The sequence below is a fragment of the Hakea prostrata genome, chromosome 3 (genome assembly GCF_041222555.1).
Source record: "Hakea prostrata isolate BN-2017 chromosome 3, UWA_Hpros_2, whole genome shotgun sequence".
NCBI lineage: Eukaryota > Viridiplantae > Streptophyta > Magnoliopsida > Proteales > Proteaceae > Hakea > Hakea prostrata.
Genome location: NC_142602.1, coordinates 15489078 through 15512949, shown reverse-complemented (window position 1 = coordinate 15512949; position 23872 = coordinate 15489078). Strand labels below are relative to the sequence as shown.

The 23872-nt window shown below is 38.1% G+C and overlaps 1 protein-coding gene across 1 annotated transcript in view; it reads right to left on the bottom strand.

Moving 5' to 3' along the window:
- Positions 1-22104, bottom strand: part of LOC149021143 (YbaK/aminoacyl-tRNA synthetase-associated domain-containing protein) — a 36836-nt gene extending 14732 nt beyond the window's left edge. The window contains exons 1-6 of the mRNA XM_089149399.1: positions 21945-22104; positions 18798-18857; positions 18663-18716; positions 18483-18543; positions 17932-18008; positions 8882-8931 (exon numbers count right to left, since the gene is read on the bottom strand). Of these exons, the coding sequence (XP_089005525.1) occupies positions 8882-8931; positions 17932-18008; positions 18483-18543; positions 18663-18716; positions 18798-18857; positions 21945-21983 (341 nt within the window). The 5' untranslated portion in view covers positions 21984-22104. The remainder of the gene's footprint in view (positions 1-8881; positions 8932-17931; positions 18009-18482; positions 18544-18662; positions 18717-18797; positions 18858-21944) is intronic.
- Positions 22105-23872: the final 1768 nt, after the last annotated feature.

Here is a 23872-nt window from a genome sequence, read left to right as displayed (position 1 = left end):
TGCAAAGATTTTAAAGATTGACTTAACCTATTCTAGTATGGAAAATCTAAGCCTGGTCAACCTAGGATCAGTCAGCATCAGCCACTACAGTCTATAGATTGGATTGGGAATTTGGGATCAATCAAGAGTGAGACCTTGATCCACACCATCATTGTGATGCCCCGCATCTTTTTATATTATTATGTTAATCATTGTGTGGGGAATGTTTCAATACTCAAGATTATTAAAGGATCACGTGTCAATGGTTTGAGTGTAATTAAATGATAGCTGAAATAGAACTGGCTTCCAATTAATATTTTGATCGAGATCCGACATTGCTTATGGGTCCCACAAAGATGGAATTAGACTCAACTGAAAATAAGGAAGTGATCAGCATAATTCTCTGAACCCGGAGGTATTAATATTTGCATCCCTATGTGAGCTCTGCGTGAGGAAATAGAGTGGGCCCACAAGCCCATAAAGAAGCCCACTAATTAATTAGCTAAATATATATACACGTATATATTATATTATATTATATTATATTAATGATATAAAACATGATAAGTTAAGGAGAGAGAGGAGGAGGAGGTGACACCTCCCTCTCCCTCTCCCTCTCCCTCTCCCTCCCACCCAACGTGGCAAAACTTGCAAAAACATGACATGAGGTGTTATATTTATTACCATATTTTAGGTGTTAAGATAAGAGTGGAAAGAGAGAGAAAAGGAAGAATAAAGAGGAGGTTGGTTTTTGCGTGGAAAAGAGAAAGATTCTAGGGTAAAGAAACGTGTAGAAGAACTAAGGAAGAGAGAGAAGAGAAAGAAAAGAGAAAGAACGTGGAGAGGAGAGAGAAGAGAAAGAACATAGAGAGGAGAGAGAAGAGAAAGAGGAAGGAGGAGAGAGAAAGTAAAGGAGAAGCTTTCCGCATGAATTGAAATAGTCAAGGATTATTTGGAATACATGAGAGAGGACAGACTTTTAACTGAGGCAAGATCGAGAAACGAACATGGAACAGGAACAAGTAAGTGATATTGACCAACCTATGTATGTTATAAGTGGGTGATTCCACTTAGTAGACAGGTAGCATTCACATGTTAATATAAACTCTATCTTATTCATTAACTGATGCAATCGATGGAAAGTGCTTAATATATTGGTTTGTGAATAGAACAAAATGCATGGAATTGAATGATAGCTTAAGAACTTGATTGAAGTATTTGAATTGAAATGCTAATAATATGCTTAAACTGTTAAATTATGAATTTGAAGATGCTTATGTTTGTTAAATTTAGAATTATCATGTTTTCTGATTTAAGTGATTGGATTGTATGATTGAAATGCAAGAGGAACATTAAAATGGACAATGTACAATAATGCAATATTGAAATTGAATATAATAAAGAAATAAATAAAATGCTAATGGCTTCTGTAAGTCCTGGTGCTTAATGTACCCAAATGGGAGGGCATGAAGCAAGACTGAAAAGTAGAAAGATAGACTAGACCAATGATGGCCTCCTGTGGAAAACACATGGCCTTGTGCCAAAAGACTGAAAAGAGAATCTCTTAATGAGAACCTCTAAGACTGAGACTAAAACTGATGCCACTTGTGTGGTTTAAACTGAAGGTGTCCTCTCTACAAGTAGCGCTTAGGTCTACTTTAATAAAGAAAAAGAAAAAAGAAAATTGGAATGCATAATGATATATGACTTTGATGTGATAATGGATGCATGATGAATTGCCTGACTTACCTATTGTTGTGAAACACAATGTTGGCAGAACGGCTTGATCGATCAGTGATCTCAAGCCCCCTATTTATAATAAACTGAAAATAATATTATTACATAAATACCCTTACTTGGGTAACAAGGAATAGAAATTTACATGAACAAAAACTCTAATAGAGTTGAAGTTCTAGTAGAACTCAACCAACACTCCCCCCCTCAAGTTAAGACATAGATATTAGTCATATCCAACTTGCCTACAATAGGAAGGAAATCTCCTTCTTTCAAACCCTTAGTGAAAACATCTGCCACTTGGACTCCAAACCTCACAAAAGGCATGCAGATAAGTCCTTGTTCCAGCTTTCCTTTGACAAAAAACCTGTCAATTTCAATGTGCTTAATTTGATCATGTTGCACAAGGTTATTAGCAATACTAATAGCAGCCTTGTTGTCACAATATAGCATCATTTGCAGCGATAGTGCAGCAGTAGGGCAGAGGAAGGTAGAATGGTTCGAAGTAACTCATTGTAGTGCAGCGGCGGAGGAAGGTGGTGTTGCAGGAGCAGCGGTAGTGCAGCGGCAGAGTTATTCTGCTCTTCTTCTTCCCTTTTTGTTCTGTTCTTGGTCTTTCTAATCAAACTCACCATATGCAGCAGAACTGAAGAATGTAGTGCAGCAGCGGAGTTCTTCTGCTCTTCTTCTTTTTGTTATGTTCTTGGTTTTGTCGAATCGAACTCACAATATGCAGCGGTACTGAAGAACAGCCAGAAAAAGAAGGCGGAACTGCCAGAAAAAAGGGCGATGGGTTGTCGATGGGTCTGAAGAGCTGCGACAGCGACAGCGAGAGAGAGGCGATGGGTTCGATGGGTTTTGATGGGTTGTCGGTGGGTTTTCGATGGGTTTGAAGAGCTGCGACAGCGACAGAAAGAGAGAGGCGACGGGTTTGAAGAGCTGCGATGGATTTGCAAAAATTAGAAGAATGAGGTAGGTCTTCTATACTTTTTTTTCCTTCTCTCTTCCCTAATCGAACTTAGGCTCTTATACCATGTTGTGAAACACAATGTTGGCAGAATGGCTTGATCGATCAATGATCTCAAGCCCTCTATTTATAATAAAGTGAAAATAATATTATTACATAAATACCCTTACTTGGGTAACAAGGAATAAAAATTTACATGAACAAAAACTCTAATAGAGTTGAAATTCTAGTAGAACTCAACCAACACTTATATGGTTGTCTATATTGCTTACTGGGAAGCAAAGCTCACTATTGTAAACATTGCCAGATCCTCAGATATATGACAATGGCAAAGGCGCTACCACCCAAGAACGCCTTTAAACTTGAAGGAAACCACAACAAAGAACGAGGGATGAAACCAAGACAAAACAAAGGTATGAAAATGAATGAAACAACGGGACGGAACAAGTAGAGTCAAACACAACGTACGCTAGCCGAAAGTTCAATTTAGTTTTTTTTTAATTTTTTGGGCAAACAGGCCCACATCCACACACACCCGGGCGTCGGCTCATGCCCTTCCGATCGGGTCCGATATGCAGGACATCCTAGCCATACATCTGCAAGTCCATGTATGTCTCCAATGATCCAGAAAGCGTCGATGGGCATCTTCGGAAAACATCCCATACTATTCCCTCCGATGTCCAAGGACAGAAGTACCAGTAGGGCACTCCCCAATCCCAAATCATACCTAAGCAATCACATGCTTATTTCCATTCATTACATATCAGCAATACATTATCATATTGAAAACATGTCATAACATCTCATAATACAATGTATAAATAAATGACAAGAATAAGTAAACATGATAAACAAAGTAATTAAACATGGTGCTACTGTCATAAGGTAACTACAGTAGTCATATGATGTCTAAAATCAACTAATAAGTTAAAGTCTACTAAGTTACCAACAACAGTGTAAAAGTCATACAGTCTATGTTATATGGCAATAACCGTCCTTACCTCAAATTGTGAAGAAGAGGATCCGAAGTCACAAGAGAATGGTCCAATTATAGTCTTAAAGCCCTAAACAAACATACATGAAGGATTAGAGAAAAAATCAAAACTGGGCAAAAGTTTCTGACAGCAACTCTGTTGGTCGATACATTGGGTCGATAGTATCGACCAACAAGCATCGACCAAAAGAATCTCGGACAGCAAGCTGGCTTTTTGGGTTTTGGCCCAAATTTGGTCTTCCGGGTCTCGGATCGATAAGAAACTTGGAGGGAATGCTAGGAACAGTAGCAGGAAACTATGAAGCAAGAATTAACATGATCCAATGATCAAATTGAAAACCCCCAAATTGAGGTCCTAGGTTCAAACTTGCAAGAATCATGTTCTTCAATGAAATCAATTGCAATTGGAAGAGAACTTAGGAATTCAATTAAGGGAATGATGGGCAGCAGATTAGAGATACATACAAACATATAATCAGACCTAATTGAAAGAGAAAATCAGATTAAGAGATGAATTCATGTTGTAAAGAAGAGAAAAATCAAAATAAGAAAGCAAGAACATCAAGTATAAGAAACATAGAATGGAAAGAATGAAGAGAGGTTTAATCAACCCAAGAGAGCTTGTAGAAGAGGTGGTTGCAAGGTTGCAGCACCTTCTTCACGAACTCAGTAGCAAGAACAAGATGAGGTAGAAGTTGATTAGAGAGAGAGTGAGAGATTACATACTTTGGAGAAGAGATTAGAGAAGAGAGACAATGATTCTTGAAGAAGATCAACACCCAAGCCAAGGAGGAGGCTTAGAGGAGCTTTCCCACGTTCTCAGATGTTGAAAAGAGTGAAATAATGATTTAGGTTCGAGGTTTCACTTAAAAAGGAGAAAGGAATATCCAAAAAGCACCTTTTTATTCGAATCTGGGCTTGTTGGTCGATACCTTTGGTTGATAGTATCGACCAACAAAGTCTCAACAAAATTTTCAAGAAAAAGTTCAGCAACTTCGAACAGGGATTCGGAAGGCTATACAAGGTCAAATTGAGTGAGGTTTTCTCCTACAAGTCAATAAAGAAGTCTAGTTTCCAGAAATACCTTTGGATCAAGCATGGGAGTTCATTAGGTCCACCAACTAAGCTTACCTTCTTCGATGCGCAAGCAGGATTTGCCAGACATAGTTCAGCAACTTTGGACAGGGATTTGGAAGGCTATATGGGGTCAAATTGAGTGGGGTTTTCTCCTACAAGTCCATCAAGAAGTCTAGTTTTGGGAAATATAATTGGATTGTGCACAAGAGTTCATTAGGTATTTCAACTAATTCACCCCTCTTTGGTGCGCAGATTCAAAACTAACACTGACAATGCTCTCAAGTGAGGGGCATCATTGTCAATGTCCATGGGCTTGGGCTCCGACACCAAATCATCAACCAAAAGGGTCCACAAGGACTTTTCCCACCACTTCGGGTCATTGGATCTACAGACAATACAATTTCCGGGCCGAGTCAGGGTAAGGATAAGGTCGGACATAGCCTCCTAAGGCTTTCAAGGATAACAACAATCAAATCAAGGTCCAACTTCAAGGTCTAACATTAAACAAGTCTTTCTTTATCCCAAAACAAATAGGGTATCCCGGGCTAGGTTTGGGCTGGATTTCACATTCTTCCCCCCTTAAAATAATTTCGTCCTCGAAATTGGGAGAGTACTAGGGTTCTAAAGAGATGGAGGACATTGCTTTTATCTTGACTTTTCTTCTCCCAAAATCTTCGGAAAACAGTTAACAATAAATCTTTTGTAAGAAATCAAGGAATAAATCTAACATGCCTTGAAATCAAATCAAAAGTATGATTATGGCTTCTTGAAGACTTCACAAGGATCATGGTGAAGATCAATATGAAGATCATAAAACCTTAAGAATGACAGGAGATTGTAGAAGAGATGGTTGCAAGGATGCAGCATCTTCTTCTAAATCTCAATCACAAAGGAATAAAACATAGTAAAAGTAGATCAATACTATGTCCCCCAATTTTTAGACTTGTAGGAGAAAACCCCACTCAATTTGACCCCATATAGCCCCCCAAGTCCCTGTCCGAAGTTGCTGAACTATGTCTGGCAAATCCTGCTTGCGCATTGAAGAAGGTGAGCTTAGTTGGTGGACCTAATGAACTCTCATGCTTGATCCAAAGGTATTTCTGGAAACTAGACTTCTTTATTGACTTGTAGAAGAAAACCTTACTCAATTTGACCTTCTATAGCCTTCTGAATCCCTGTTCGAAGTTGCTAAACTATTCCTGAAAATTCTGTTGAGACTCTGTTGGTCGATACTGTGGTCGATACTATCAACCAAAGGTATCGACCAACAAGCCCAGATTCGAATAAAAATGTGCTTTTTGGATATTCCTTCCTCCTTTTAAGTGAAACCTCAAACCTAAAACGTTATTTTACTCATTTCAACATCTGAGAACGTGGGAAAGCTCCTCCAAGCCTCCTCCTTGGCTTGGGTGTTGATCTTCTTCAAAAATCATTGTCTCTCTTCTCTAATCTCTTCTCCAAGGTATGTAATCTCTCACTCTCTCTCTAATCTACTTCTACCTCATCTTGTTCTTGCTACTTAGTTCATGAAGATGGTGCTGCAACCTTGCAACCACCTCTTCTACAAGCTCTTTTGCTTTGATTAAACCTCTCTTCACCCTTTCCATGCTATGATTCTCATACATGATGTTTTTGCTTTCTTATTTTGATTTTTCTCTTCTTTACAACATGAATTCATCTCTTAATCTGATTTTCCCTTTCAATTAGGTATGATTATATGTTAGTATGTATCTCTAACCTACTACCCATCATCCCCTTAATTGAATTCCTAAGTTCTCTTCCAATTGCAATTGATTTCATTGAAGAACATGATTCTTGCAAGTTTGAACCTAGGACCTCAATTTGGGGGTTTTCAATTTGACCATTGGATCATGTTAATTCTTGCTTCATAGTCTCCTGCTATTGTTCCTAGCATTCCCTCCAAGTTTCGTATCGATCCGAGACCCGGAAGACCAAATTTGGGCCAAAACCCAAAAAGCCAGCTTGCTGTCCGAGATTCTTTTGGTCGATGCTTGTTGGTCGATACTATCGACCCAATGTATCGACCAACAGAGTTGCTGTCAGAAACTTTTGCCCAGTTTTGATCCGTTCGATCTCCGATTGTTTTGATTTTTTCTCTAATCCTTCATGTATGTTTGATTAGGGCTTTAAGACTATAATTGGACCATTCTCTTGTGACTTCGGATCATCTTCTTCACAATTTGAGGTAAGGACGGTTATTGCCATATAACATAGATTGTATGACTTTTACACTGTTGTTGGTAACTTAGTAGACTTAACTTATTAGTTGATTTTAGACATCATATGACTACTGTAGTTACCTTATGACAGTAGCACCATGTTTAATTACTTGGTTTATCATGTTTACTTATTCTTGTCATTTATTTATACATTGTATTATGAGATGTTATGACATGTTTTCAATATGATAATGTATTGTTGATATGTAATGGATGGAAATAAGCATGTGATTGCTTAGGTATGATTTGGGATTGGGGAGTGCCCTACTGGTACTTCTGTCCTTGGACATCGGAGGGAATAGTATGGGATGTTCTCCGAAGATGCCCATCGACGCTTTCCTGGATCATTGGATGACATACATAGGACTTGTCTAGATGTATGGCTAGGATGTCCCTGTCATATCAAACCCGAATTGGAAGGGCATTGAGACCGAACGACCCGTGGTAGTAGTGTGGATTTGTGGGCGCTCAAGACCAGCAACCACGATATTGAGAGGAACTGTCACGTGCCTTGGTTGGAAGATGTAATGTGGGCCCCACCAAGCCTGTGAAAACTGGGGTCGTGACAATCATGGCCCCAAAAACAGCTTCTTCTTTTATTTTTTTTTGGGTGGGGGGTTGGAGAAACAGCTTGGTTGAGTTAAGTACATAGTGGCATGACTCATTAATAACTAAATTTGATAAGCTGCTAGAGCCAAGAGGAGAGTCCTTATGCAAGAACCAGAAAAACCAAATCAGCCCTCTGCATGGTACAAATAGAATCCAGTCATCTTCACGCCTCGGTTTTTGCCATGTGGAAGAGTGATATGGCAATTCTAACCATATTGGGTTTTAAGACTAATTTTGATTGGCGACATCAAATATCAAACTCGCATCCAGTACATTCCCATTTATAGAAATACCTTCTATATATGTCCTACACCCTGCAGTATTCCCTAATTTTTTGTGATTTCCCAGCACCATGATTTCAACTTGGAAATTTCCATGTAAATTGTCCACAACCTGAACTGCTATGTAGCCGTAATTGAATAATGTATAGCTATACTTCCAGATGAGACATGCTGAACCTTCATCCTCACTAATCTAATCAGTAAAATTTTCTACAATTGATACCAAACGATATATGATCTCAGTAGTAATAATAGCAATGGAGGATAGATCAAATCTTGCTTAGATAGAACTAGGATGATAGAGATAGATATCTCAAGCTTATAGAACAAATGAATAGCTGAGTATATAAAAGTTGATCCACATCAGGAAAAGAGCATGCTGTAAATAGTTGTCACTACTTTGAAGAGTAGTATACAATTACAAAGGCCAAATTGTAGTTCATAAATATAAGGTCCTCCTTTCAATTAGTGTCTCACTGTCATGTCAAACATGATATTCTAACTCTACCTGAGTGGCATTTACAGCATTTAATTTTCATTCACAATATAGTTGTCACAGCATCCAGGTTTAAGGCAGCGAGAGCATGGACACAAAGCAACCGAGGCAACTATGTCACCAGGATGACAAGGCAAGCCTTGTTAACTATGGGTCACAAAATAAATAAAAACTTGGAGATCAATGACAAGAAATGAGTCAACTCCACCAGTTAAGACTCCATGATTACATTTTTTTACTCCATGATTACATTTTTTTTCCAAATTTAAAACGATATAACTATGCACTATAAAAATAAAAATTTGAAAAGGCAACTGTCGAAGTATAAAGAATGACCAAAAGCAATATCAATGTCTCACAAATTTAAAACATAACATGAAACAAAAGATGCAAAACAGGAAAGAAAATAAAATTTCCAAACATATATGAGAAACATTTTCCAAGGGGAAAAAACAGGAGGGTAACTCCAAATGCATAAACTTGTTACAAAACATTAATCCATACCTTGCCGATTCATTGATTAATGCAAATGGGGTAACGCAGCCCAATGGAACCTTGCAAACAGCAATGCAATCAAATAAATTAAAAAAGATGTAACCAACCACTCATTAATCACAAAGACCAATTTATACAATTTCTATAGCATAACAACAATAACGCAAGAATAGGGCATTGGTATCCTATCCTAAAGTATGGATCAGAGTACTGTTTAACAATATGTTTAACAGATGGTTCAAGCAACACCTTAGCAGAGAAATTTCTAACTAAAGACCTATTAATGCTGACTTGACAATACCAGACACTACAGGACTGAAACACAAAGCTAGGAAACAATCAATTACAAAAAAAAGGACAGCACACAACACATACTGCTGCATACAGCAACGCAATTAAATAATAAGAAAAATATATTACCAAGCACTCATTAATCATAGAGACCAATTCATATAGCATAGCAATAATGACATAAGAATGGGCCACTGGTATCCTATCCTGAAGTATGGATCAGGGTACTGTCTAACATACGTTTAACAGATGGTTATACCCAGTGCACAAGGCTCCAATGTTGGCTGGATCTGGGGAGGGCAGACGTATGGCTTTATTCCTATTTCCTGATAGGTTGTTTCCAGGAGTTGAACAAATGACCAAGCATTCAGCAAGTGAGCATTTAAGCAACGGAAGCCTTATTGATGAAATTAACTCCTAAAAGTTTCAGCCAACACTGAAGGCTGGATTATCAAATATGACGCGACTCCAACATCTAAATTAGCAACTCACAGATGGAAGCTAATTCAGCATTGGGTCTGGCTTGAACTCCTGCCGGTGGAAGACCTTTCAAGGGGTATTACAACTGACAAGGTTAAAACTTGGGCACAACTGTTGTAACGCTATTGAGGAATCTACAAATATACTTGAACGTTTGTTTTCACAATACTGTCAAATAAGCTGAAACGTACCAGAGGTACTTTCTTTAAGGTATTTAAACACCCCGATTTGTGCAACACGGGTTCTACAGTGTCTTCACCTCAAGATCAGTCAGCCCAACCTTTAAGGTTGCACCCCAGAAAGGTTACTTAAGGTGTATCAGGTAATGTTCACTGCTAGACAGAACAACAATAGGGAGGGAGAGAGAGAGAAAGAAAGAGGAGGAGAAATTCAGTGTCCAGAATGAACACGAAACAGAGTTTATATAAAGCCCCAAAGGCTGTGGGTGAAAGGGTAAGGTACCTCTCTTTGTGAGGGTACCTTTCAACTCAGCTCCCCTTCGGAAGATACCTATCCAGCTGACCTCCCTGCAGGAGAGTGCCTCTCATGGCATCTCCACATATTCACCCAGCAGTGGGCTCTCTAGAATAGGGCCCATGACAAAATGGGCCTTCTGGATCAAAGCCCACGGCCCAAGTCCCCAAGTCCCAAGTCCCAAGTCCCAAGTCATATAGATATATTAATATTAATATATATATATATATATATATATATATATAATCATGGCAGGGTCACAACAGGATTCAAGCAAATTAATAATACATGGGCCCTTACTATATATAAACCATATAATCAGATCCTCTTAACCCGATGTGGGACTAAATAAAACCATAGATAAAAGACACAATTAAAACAAATATTTATATAAAATAAGTTTTAAACATATTTACAACAATCCCCCACAATGGTTAAAACTTCAAATACAAATGTTGAAAACTCAAATAGCAGTGAACACATTAGACACAATAGGACACTTCGTTGTAGATGTCTTTCGGACTTGAATCTACACTAGATCTGATAAAGCACGCTACAGAGTACCGGTGAAGTCTAACTTCTTGAACCTATCCTCTTCAGTGTAGCTAGCTACTCCACCATTCATATCCAATTGGTCGACCTTCCTACAACCCCTTTATAAAGAGAAATAGACATTTTATCGGCCTTGTCTCGAATCTTGGTCTCATAGATATTTAAGGAAGTTTGCCAATGTAACATTTCCAACTAAAGGCGGCCTCACCCTCTATATCTGTTTAGGTCTGCATTAGGTGTGCACCACATTTGACACACCCCCACATTTAGTGAGCTACGCTTGATTAAGAGTCAGTCACTCATCCTATCAACGATATAGTGGTACTACTTTATATATATATATTCAGAATGGGTATAATAGTACAAACAGGTCATCTAGTGACTTTGTTGCTTACCCTTTGAACCTAATTCAGGATTTAACCTCTTCACATAGGTTGGGTATCCGTCACATGACCTATGTCACAGGTCTTGATCCCATTCCCATAAGTGCTTCATTAAAAGCTCTTGTAGGCATAGCTTTAGTGAACATATCAGCTAAATTTTCCTCTGATTTCACGTAATCAATTGCAATTGTTCCTTCATCAATATATTGCCTTACAAGATTATGTCGAAGACGTATGTGTCTTCTTTTGCCATTATATACCCGATTCTTGGCTCTTCCTATAGTTGCTTTATTGTCACAATGCAATGATATAGGTGGCATTGGTTTGGGCCATAGAGGTATATCTGCAATTATGTTTCTAAGCCATTCAGCTTCACTTCCAGCCTTTTCCAAAACTACGAATTCAGCTTCCATTGTAGAAGATATTCCACATGATTGCTTAACTAACTTCCATGAGATTGCTCCTCCACCTAGCATAAACATATATCCACTTGTAGCTAGTGTTTCTCTTGAATCTGAGATCCAATTAGCATCACAGTGTCCATCCAAAACAGAGGGATTTCCACTATAGTGAAGTCCATAATGCATAGTACCCTTAAGATACCGAAGTAATCGTTCAATTCCATGCCAGTGCTCTTTGCTAGGATTATGAGTATGTTGGCTCAATTTTCCAACTGTTAGAGCAATATCTGGCCTAGTACAGTTCATCAGATAAGTCACAGATCCAATAATCTGTGAGTATCTCTTCTGATTTACTGGTTCTCCAATATTTTTCTGAAAATTACTTTCTATAGTTGAAGGAATTTTGAACAAACCAGAATCATAAAAACCAAACTTCTTAAGCATATTTTCCACATAATGAGCTTGAGAGAGTATAATTTCTCTTTCTTTTCTGATGATTCTAATTCCCAGAATTACATCAGCAGTGCCCAAATCTTTGGTGTCAAATAAAGACAATAGCAGTTTCTTAGTTTGATTAACTATTTCTAGGCTTGTTCCCATGATCAACATGTCATCTACATAAAGTAGAATAAAAACACCCTTCCCTTGATGAAACTTACTATATAAGCACCTTTCAAAATCATTGACACTAAAACCCTTCAAAATAAGAGCAGTATCAAATTTCTTATGCCACTACTTGGGTGCTTGCTTCAACCCATATAATGACTTGACTAATTTACAAACCTTATTAGGTTGACCAAGAGATACATAACCTTCTGGTTGTCTTATGTAGATCTCTTCCTCCAATTCCCCATTTAGAAATGTTGTTTTTACATCCATTTGGTGTATCACCAAATTGTAGATAGATGCAATCGCCATGAGAACTCTCACAGTGGTTATTCTTGCTACGGGTGCAAAGGTGTCAAAATAATCTATGTCTTTCTTTTGCCTAAAACCTTTGACTACAAGTCTGGCTTTAAACTTATCTAAGGAACCATCAGGTTTTAATTTCTTTCGAAATATCCACTTGGTTTCTAACACCTTTGAACCTTGAGGAAGATTTACCAATTCCCAAGTGTGGTTAGCTATAATGGAATCTAGTTCACTCTTTATAGCTTCCTTCCAAAAGACAGCATCCGGAGAAGTAACTGCTTCACTATATGTGAGAGGGTCATTGTCTATAAGATAGACTATCCACTCATCAGATGAAAATTTAGCTTTCCTTTGTCTTTTGCTTTTGCGTATAGGATTCTCATTTTCACTTGGAGTCAATATTATCTCATTTCTACTGTTTTGTGTCAATTCTTTAGATAAATCAGCAGGTGTAGCCAAATCATTTCCATGATTCATACTACTACTTCCAGACTCACTATCAAGTCTATTTAATTTAAAAGGAAATATTCTTTCAAAGAATTCAGCATCCCTTGTCTCAATTATTGAATTTTCCTCACAAGTTTCTTCAATGGTTCTTATAACCATGCAACGGTATGTAGAACTATGTACCGCATATCCTAAAAACACACAATCAATGGTTTTAGGACCAACTTTTCGCTTCTTAGGTTCTGGAATGGTCACTTTGACCAAACAACCCCATGTTCTCAAGTGTTTCACACTTGGTTTCCTTAAATACCATTTTTCATATGGTATCATTCCAGTCTTCCTGTGGGGAATTCTGTTTAAAACATAACACGAAGTTAATATTGCATCCCCCCACAAGTCAAGTGGTAAGCCAGAATTGGTTAACATTGCATTCATCATCTCTTTTAATAAACGATTTTTCCGTTCTGCTATCCCATTAGATTCTGGTTGATATGGGGCAGTGGTTTCATGAATAATTCCATTCTCTTCAAAGAATTTACCAAGGCTGAAATATTATGACCCTCTGTCAATCCTTAGCCTTTTTATCTTTCTTCCAAGTTGATTCTCTACTTCTGCTTTATAAGACAGAAAGACATTGCAGGCTTCATTCTTAGATTTCAGTAGATATATCATAGTATATCTAGAACAATCATCTATAAAGGTGATAACATACCTATTACCACCTCTTGATTCTTGTGATTTGAAGTCACATAAATCACTATGCACTAGTTCTAGCAAATTCATTTTCCTATCCACTGACTTATGAGGTTTCTATGTAAATTTAGCCTCAACACAAATTTTACATTTAGTCAATGGTGGTTTAACACTATGTATAATGCCCAACTAACATAATTGAGATATATAAGGTGCATTATTGTGACCTAGTCTACCATGCCATAAATCAAAAGAATCAAGAACATAAGCAGAATCAGAGGTATTTATTAATTCAGTAATACTCAATACAAAGAGGCCATCATTAAGTTAACCTTTTCCATTAAATACATCATTTTTCAAGAGAACTTCTTTGTCTGCTTCAAAGGACAGATTGAACCCAGCTTTATTCAGGAGTGGACCAGAGATCAGATTTCGCCTTATATCTGGTACATAGAGGGCATTCTCCAACTTCAGAATTTTTCCAGAGGTAAACTTCAAGGTGATTTGTCCTTTTCCGATGACATTGGCTGGTACATAGATGATAAGCCTCTGTAGCGTGCTTTATCAGATCTAGTGTAGATTCAAGTCCGAAAGACATCTACAACGAAGTGTCCTATTGTGTCTAATGTGTTCACTACTATTTGAGTCTTCAGCCTTTGTATTTGAAGTTTTAACCATTGTGGGGGATTGTTGTAAATATGTTAAAAACTTATTTTATATAAATATTTGTTTTAATTGTGTCTTTTATCTATGGTTTTATTTAGTCCCACATCGGGTTAAGAGGATCTAATTATATGGTTTATATATAGTAAGGGCCCATGAATTATTAATTTGCTTGAATCCTGTTTTGACCCTGCCATGATTATATATATATATATATATTAATATTAATATTAATATTAATATGGGACTTGGGACTTGGGACTTGGGGACTTGGGCCGTGGGCTTTGATCCAAAAGGCCCATTTTGTCATGGGCCCTATTCTGGAGAGCCCACTGCTGGGTGAATACATGGAGATGCCATGAGAGGCACTCTCCTGCAGGGAGGTCAACTGGATAAGTACCTTCCTAAAGGGAGCTGAGCTGAAAGGTACCCTCACAAAGAGAGGTACCTTACCCTTTCACCCACAACCTTTGGGGCTCTATATAAACTCAGTTTCGTATTCATTCGGACACCTGAATTTCTCCTCCTCTTTCTTTCTCTCTCTCTCCCTGTTGTTGTTCTGTCTAGCAGTGAACATTACCTGATACAACTTAAGTAACCTTTCTAGGGTGCAACCTTAAAGGTTTGGCTGACTGATCTTGAGGTGAAGACACTGTAGAACCCGTGTTGCACAAATCGGGGTGTCCAAATACCTTAAAGAAAGTACCTCTGGTACGTTTCAGCTCATTTGACAGTATTGTGAAAACAAGCGTTCAAGTATATTTGTAGATTCTTCAACAGCGTTACAACAAGTTTAAGGTATTTATTATATTTTCTACTATGGCTACTGACAACACTGAAGTAGTCAACACAACCGTTGGAAAAGAGACCAACATGAAGGACTCTACAAACGTAAGTACACATGAGAAAGTCACTGAGAACAGCACTCCTCTTCCATCTCTGCAAGCTTCGTGACCACCAACCGAAAAGTTAGATTTTGACAAAATCGAGCAGTTCAAAGGTGAGAACTTTAAACGTTGGAAGCAAATGCTGTATTTTGCACTTATAGAAGCTAGGATAGCATTTGTGCTGAATGAACCCCAACCTGCTAAGTCAGGTGATCCTTCATTCGATCAGAAAAGGATCGAATGGTTCACTACGGATTTCAAATGTAAGAATCGCATTCTAAATGCGTTGTCAAACGAGTTATACAATGTGTATAGCTCTTTTGAATTTGCTTACAAAATCTGGGAGGCATTAGTCAAGAAATATACTCTTGAGGATGCCGGTAACTTAAGGTTTGTGGTTGAAACCTTTCTGGAGTTTACGATGGTCGATGGGATTAGCATCTCCGACCAAGTAAACAAGTATCAAGTGTTGGTGGGGAATCTGGCAAAAGAGAATATCATTCTGCCAGATGCCTTTGTGACCAGTGCCTTGATACACAAGCTTCCTTCCACTTGGAGTGCCTTCAAGGTCTCAATGAAACAGAAGAGGAAGGACTGGGCCTTTGACAATGTTGTGGTTCGGATCAGAATTGAAGAGAGGAACCGACTTAGGAACGAACCTAGGAGTTCCAATTAGCCCTTGCTTTCTCTGTTCCTCCTTTCTTCTTTACCCGGCAATCCTTTATGAAATGCCCAGGTTTGCCACACTTGAAGCATGCTCTCTTCTTCTTTTTGAAGGTAACATCTTGATTGGGTTTCAAGTTGATTGATTCGAGATCTACACTGCAATGATAACAGAGGCTTTTGTGGTTGAAAAGTCAACATCCTGGGTGATGGATACAGGTGCCACCAGGCACATTTGTGGAAATAGGAGCTTCTTCTCCAAGTACTCTGATGCTGCTGACAAGATCTTCATAGGAAATTCACCCACAGCCTTTGGGGCTCTATATAAACTCAATTTCGTGTTCATTCTAGACACTGAATTTCTCCTCCTCTTTCTTTCTCTCTCTCTCCTTGTTGTTGTTCTGTCTAGCAGTGAACATTACCTGATACACCTTAAGTAACCTTTTTGGGGTGCAACCTTAAAGGTTGGGCTGACTGATCTTGAGGTGAAGACACTGTAGAACCCATGTTGCACAAACCGGGGTGTCTAAATACCTTAAAGAAAGTACATCTGGTACGTTTCAGCTCATTTGACAGTATTGTGAAAACAAGCGTTCAAGTATACTTGTAGATTCCTCAATAGCATTACAACAACAACTGATGAAGGATACACAATTTATGAGCCTTGAATGTGTAAGTAAATGGAATTTCAAACAAGTTGAGTTATTGTTTCTCAAGCCAGTACTTGATGACAGAGACTTCTTCTAATGGCCAAACAAAAATCTCAAAAGCACAAGTGGCATTCAATTGGGTTTCAGATTTTGTCTAAACCACAGATAAAACAAATAGCAACCAGGGAAAGTCATTTGAGATAAAGGAAAAGATGAATAATAGGAATTCTCTCACAGACTAAGCATCTCGCTCAAAAGCCTCTGAATTTACTGCATCTCATAGAGTTTTTAGTTGAAAACCACATCCAATTATTATCAATTGCATAAGAGATAAATGGTCAAATGTGTACATAAGACATAGTTGTTATTAAAAGAAAGGAAATCAAGCAAGATAGAAAGTCCCTTACACCTCACTACTGGGGACATGCACAGCATGAAAACTGAGGCATTAACTCACTAACTCAAAGTTGACACCAAAAAGGGAGGGCGGAGGATGGGGGGAAGTCCCATTGCTGGTGCTGCTCAAGGCCACTTAGACAAGACCACCAAACCAAGGTTCCCCTTAAGTATGATAGGCCCGGTTCCTTAGGTTCCTGCAGCTATAATACTGACCCAGGAATCTGTCTACATCAAACACAACTCCAGGTATACTACATCCTCTATAAGTATTCTAGTACAATCAAGGTGCAAAAAATCTTTCTTGATACCAAAATTTGTAATTTTGGAGTTTCAAACGACATATTTAGCAGGTGTGAAAGCAAGCATGCATGAAATGCTTCCATAAAATGAGTCCAGAATATAGTCTATGAATTTTCCAGGAATTCACAGGAACTGGATCGTTAATTTGGATGGATTAAACAGTTAAACTAGGATGCACTGATTAGCTTAGGCTGATATAGAACAATAGATTAAAGGAGACTCACAGAAGAACTTTTGTCTAGATCCATAAATGGAAGATTCATTAACCCAAAGGGGTTCCTATTATCTGAATCATAGGTTTCAAATGAAGCACCAGTTACACCATTAGATAGCCTCTTCCAAGCAGAACAAAAGCGAAAAATAAATACCACCTGCATACCTCCTTCTAAATCTTTCATTCTAACGCTTCTTGCTAATTCATTTCCTGGTTTCTTATGATCTGAAAATGTAATATTCCATAAGATGTATTGAAATGGTTTCGATAATTATTAGTTGCACTTCCTGTCTAGAATGCTATGCACCAGTTCTGAGGCCCAAAATAGATGTACACGTCCAGAAATTGCATTCATCCAGGTTCTCAAACTCAAAATTAGTCAGGGCTGCTCATAGAAAATAGTCTGACCAGTTCATGAACTGGGAATCAGCAAGATGAGTTACAAGGAAAATGACTAGATATCAGCCAAACCTACTTCAATTCAGGAAGTGACAATTTGGATCCCTGGAGATAAGGATTGTGTATGTTGATTCAATTTGACTCAGCCAATTCACAGAGTCCCAGTTTTAAACCTTGCAGTCCATAGCAATCTGAGTTTGTAAACCAAGTGAAGTTTAGAATAGAAGATTCAGGTCCAGTCACAAACCCACCTGAAGGATTTCAAGTAGGGCTTCCTCAGAAGCCATTCGCAGTCCTCCCTTCCCCAAACCCAGCCGCTGAGACAGAACTGCACAACAATAAATCCAAAACAAGTAGCCCAGTCAAACATCAAAGAGAGGTACGAAAAGAAACATTGAAATAAATCAATGAAATTAAAAATTCAAGACAACAGCGATATCTAAAAGTGCAAGCTTTTAAGAATGCAATTTGTTCAATCCCAGTTCGCTCCTCTTCTAGTTTTTATTCCTAGTATCAAGCTGCCTGCCTGCTATACGTTTTAGAAACTAATTACCTTGCCTCCTCAAACATCTTGTTTCAATGGAGACAACAGAAACTAATACCACTGATTGATGAGCAAGCTAGCGGGGTCCAGTCCAAGCCATGCCAAGGGTTGACATGAGTTTTAAGTACATTCCTACTGGATACTTGGGTAGTCTTTTCCCTATTCTGGTTGCTGGTCCATCTTTTGGGCATATAAAATTGTATGCCCTCTTAACATACATTCTGTCAATCTATCAGTAAAGAAAGAAATGAGAAATACCTTTCAAATCCACAGTAGTATCCGCCAGAGCAGAAACAATATAAAACCTATGTTTTTTGTCCTACATAATAAAGTAAGATAATAGGTCAAGGCTTTGGGAAACACAGCAGGATGCAAGGTTTTACTGGTAGAGTAAAATAAAACTGCTGAACACTCTTTCCAGAAAATGAAGATACCAACCTTCAAAAATAAATTTTTACTCAATCCACCTCCCAAATGTCCAACATATTGTTTCTGATGAGAAAAGAATAGTAATAAGAGTCAATTCTATATAGTGCATCTCAAAGAAGAAAAGAAACTTTCAATTTTATTTACCTGAGCTTCAACTGTCAAGACCACAGGATGATCATAACAGGAAAAGTCAATTTGAAGCTCCTACATGTAATGCAGTTCAACCATCAGTTCAAGAAGTAAGAGCATGTCAAACATGAATTGACAGACACCAAAATAAGTCCAGTATCACCATGTGAAACACAATTATGAGTGCATCCAATAATTTATAATAGAAGGTGAACACTCGCCATAACAGTAGTTAATTTGATAATGCAAGCCAACCCAAAAAGGTTTTTAAAGTCAGTACAAGTCCATTTGACTTCTCCATTCTCACATCCATCCAGTTAGAATTTTCCAGGAGCAGAAATGAAGATGTAATTTAGATGTCTGCTTAACTTGAGAGACTTGCAGAAAATAGAAGAAAATACAGAAAGAGGAAGCTAATAAAGGGGAGATTCTGATACAAAGAAGTTTGGCAAAATTGTAATTCCTGCAGACCAAAGGGGCCAGCAACAAAAAGTAGGGAAGAGTAAGAACATCCACTGTTCAATGTAGGATCATTGAGGAAGTTTTAGAAATTCCATCAAATAAGAATCAAACCAAATTGAAAGATAGCTGATCTGGCAACTGTATAGTGACCAACTGTGACAAAAAAAACAAATTATATCCAAAAAGCAATTCGCTAGTATTAGTTTCCTGAATATAAAGCAGTTCCTGATTAGACAATATCAATCAACCAGCAAACAATCCCATCATTTATCCAACATGGGCAACAGTTTCCTCAACTGCCCATTGACATTGGCTTATTGCAACGATCAATATCTGGCACAGTGAAGATCAAATGGAACCAAGAGAAAAATGGGCTCTACTTTGATGTCTAGTCAGTACGAGCTTTAAATCTTTGGGTTTTACTGGTAATATGCTGAATTATAAGAACTCAAAAAAGTCAATACTACAAAGACATTTAATTAGCAGTGGGGACCTATATTGGTATAGTTGGTTTTAGATTAATCAGCAGAGTCATCTTTCAGTTAGTTGTGTGTGGCCCAATTTATCAAGGGATTATATGTTGCATGTGATGCGAGCCCTATGAGCTTAAAACTGTTCGTCAACCTCAAGAAATGTTTGTCCATTTCTACCCGAGGTTGTTGTGCATGGTTTCACTGTGCCATCAAGAAGCACAGAAGCAGATCCAGACAAGGTTCAAACTCCAAAGCATGTTGATTCGCCTATACCAAAGACTCTTCAGAGGTACAAAGCTTCATGACATAGCATCCTTCTATCTACGATTCATGAGAAGTTTAAGCATTATCAAGGCAAGCAAAACCGGTTGACTCCAAGATGATGGAGGTTCCAGCGTTACAATTACCATATCTAGACTGCATAAATGCATAATTGAAGTTGTCAAAGATCCTGCTCATGTTGACATTGGTGTTGTTTCTTATACAAGGTCACCAGTTGAATGATGGGGGGAAAAGAAAGGGTGTACTCCATCTATGACCTCAAGCAATATGCAATATTGCAGTCTGGAAGCTTTAGAGAATTTATTGTAGAAAAAAGGCGGCAGCCCCTCCAGATGTAGGTTAAAATTAAACTTTAATGGAAGGAAACCCAAATCTGTCTGGAATTGGGAGAGCAACTAGGCTTATGGATTGAGTTGGTGAAAACATCTTTCTGAGACCCAGTAGAAGAAGGGATTTCCAGTAAAGCAGAGTTGCTTAGAGGCATGCTAAGAAGTCACAATTCCCAAGTAGAGAAGGTCCTTACAGATGGTGATGCTGAAAATGTTATTAGGTAGATGAATAATTTAGACTTAATACTTGATCAGATCTATCTATCTGACATATTGCTTTTCACATAAAATGCTATTTCAGGTGGACCCCAGGATAGCTAATGAGCTTGTGGACGAGTTATAATAAGACATAGAGGTGATTAGTTCTCAGATCTGCTTGAAGAATCATTTCGTGTGTTATGGGCGTCAGCTGACTGCTTCTGTCTGTCAATGCACTACTACAATTTTCATTCTGTCACTGTAGTACTACATTTGTTCTTCCTTAATAAAATCACCAGACTAAATTAATAAATCCTTTCCATGCCAATACAGATGAGTACAAATAACATGACTACTTGATTGACAAGGAAAAAATAAAAGCATAACCACTAAGGGACATCAAAAAACCAACTCAATTCAATTAAGTCTCTTTCAAACTAATGGTACCCCCATCAAATTCTGTTCAAAGCCATGTGTTTATCAGTCAAAGTCAATTGTCATAGCTTTTCCCACCACCTGTTTCCAACATCCTTATTTGTTCAAGCTCTTCAGTCATATTGGATTAATTTCACATTTACATGGATGAATATGAGCCCAATTCCTTACTGAGCCCCCTATTTCTAAAGTTATCTCTTCTAGGAGAGATCTTTCAGGTTCAATCAGTTAAGGCAGTGGTGAGGAACCATTCAAGATGCCTTTGCAATAATAACAATAGAATCGAAGTTCCTAAAATGGAGTTGTCAAGTGCAAAAGAAATTGTTAATAATTAAATGCTTACTACTATATCTTCCCTTCTTGGGGGGTGAGCAAGAAGGAAATTAATTGCGTAAGAACACCCAGAACACGAGATACTAATTAAAAGAAACTGCATTCATCTCCTTCTTAAAAAATCATAGAAACAAAATTGCAGATAAACTCCAATGAATTCCCATTCTACTAAGGCTATACCGGAAGAAACTACATCAATTAAGTTGCTATGAACTGTACAAGTTTCTGCCCAAAAAAAAAACTGTACAAGTTGACTGAACAAATATTCCACCAGAAAAACAGCCAAAAGGTGCATCAGATGGTACTTAATCTAACCAACCACAAATGTTCCACTGGATTCCAAATACTTGAAATGAGTCCATTGATTTAATTAACACCAACTGAAAAATCATAAATTACTCTTTATCATCTAATCGTTCTTCCTGATTTTGGTTCTTTCTCTTTTTTTCAAATTTTTGGGGGAAGATGGGGATGGGATGAATTCCCCCAATTTGTCCGGTACTGTTCAACAAAACAAATTATTCGGAAAAGTAAGTGGCTGTCAGAGAGAACCTGCTACAATTATCGTGAGGAGAAGTAATCGAAAACAAGCATGTTGTCAACATTGTAGAAGAACAAAAAATCCAAAAAGAAAGCGGAACAAAATGAACCTTTAGTTTTTGGAGCAGCTGGTCTTTGGAGTAACCCATCGCTGATCTCGCTGCAAATCTTTGGTTTCCCAGTCGAAGTTAGAAACGCCTTATGGAGGCTGTACTACGAAGGCTAGGTGCAAGTCTTTGATTTCCCGGTCGAAGTTATAAACGGCTTATAGAGGCTGTACGAACCCTGTGAAGAATGAAGAACGTCACAATACCAAACGGATATGGGTCCGGATATCCATCCGAAACAATGGAAAATATAATTTCTTTTCTTTTCAAAAGGAAAAAAAATAAACAATTTCATAATAAGGCACAGTTTCTTTGCAATAGTGAGGTGGAAAAAAAAATATGGAAAATGTGGGTCTCATTTTATTATTTTTCACAACTTTTGTAAAATTTCTACCTATTTGATGGGTTTTGAAAATGCATGGGTGGAAAAATTAGCATGACATCTCATTTGATAAGAAAATGATTTACATTTGACTCGGATAAGGGCCCCGCCTCCCCCGAGGGAACCCCGCCGCCCTAATTCAACCGATGAATCAGGTAATACACTAATGATGGTAGATTCAAATTGGCGATTGCGGTTAATCATTTTTGAATGAAAAACCTCCCCAAACCAAAAAGTTTTTTCCAGGCCCCCCCCCCCCCACCAAAAAACCCCCCCCCCCCCCCCCCCCCCCCACCACCCCCCACCCCCCCAAAAACCACCCCCCCAAAAAAAATAAAAACCCCCCCCCCCGGCCCCCCCCCCCCAACACCCCCCCCCCCCCCCCCCCCCCCCCCCCCCCCCCCCCCCCGGGGGCGGGGGGGGCCGGGGCGGCGCCCCCTATAAATAATGGGTTTTTGGAAAAATGATTTACTAAGAAAAATTAGCATGACCTCCTATGTAAATAATTGCTGCAACATTAATTTACATTTGACTCATAATCGCATTTGGCTAGAATGAGGATAGTCATTAGTCATAGAAGTACATTCTCTTCCCCTCCTGGAAAATGTAGCCGATCATGAGTTGTCACTAAATTTTGAATATAAATTTCTTCCATCAAAGATTATGACTAAAATATATAGTTGAGTATAAGTTTGTATAAAGCCGAACCCATTTAGTTGGGACAAGGCTTAATGTTCTTGTATAAGTTTGTATAAAATAATGACAAAATATTATAAATCAAATGGTTTTGTATTTATTTTTATTTTTTTGGTAAACATCACTTCATTTAGATAACTAAAAAAAGCACAAACACAACTGTATGAACACACAAGGTTTGAATCGAACCAAGAAGCAAAAAGTGACCAAATTGTCATACATGTAATAGACAAGGTCATCAAAGCTAAGGGTTGGGTCAAGTCTAAAAATGATCACGTCAAAATAACCCTTAGAACAAAGAATGTAACAACTATAGCAACAAAGAAATATAACACGCCTCATAGGGCGGACATACAACACCCTCATAGGGGAGACATATAACACGCCTCAAGGGCGGACACAAAACTAGTGCGATTTTAACGATGGTAATAGCAAAAGTGCGGAGAAAGTTCAGACATTCCATCCGACTTTGCCTTAGAGGTGTACCTGTCAAGCTCGATGCATAAGAACTTGTACCCAAATTTGGAGTTGTTATGCGGTGTGCACCAAAGAAATGATACAACCAGAAAAATAATGTGTTAAATCAAATGACTTTGTATGCCACCATGGCATCTTTGAAGTCGATTATTGAAAATTTGAAACAGAATTTTGATGTCCGAATGTTTATTTGGAAATCTATAAACAAATTGTGTTTTCTTTTATTTATTTATTTGGAATTTCATAAACAAATTCTGTTTTATTTTTACCAAAAAAGAAACAGAATTTGTTTATGGATTTCCAAATAAACATTCAGATGTATATCCTCTTCCGTTCTGAACGTCTGGTGAAACGGTGAGCCTTCGACCTCAACCTC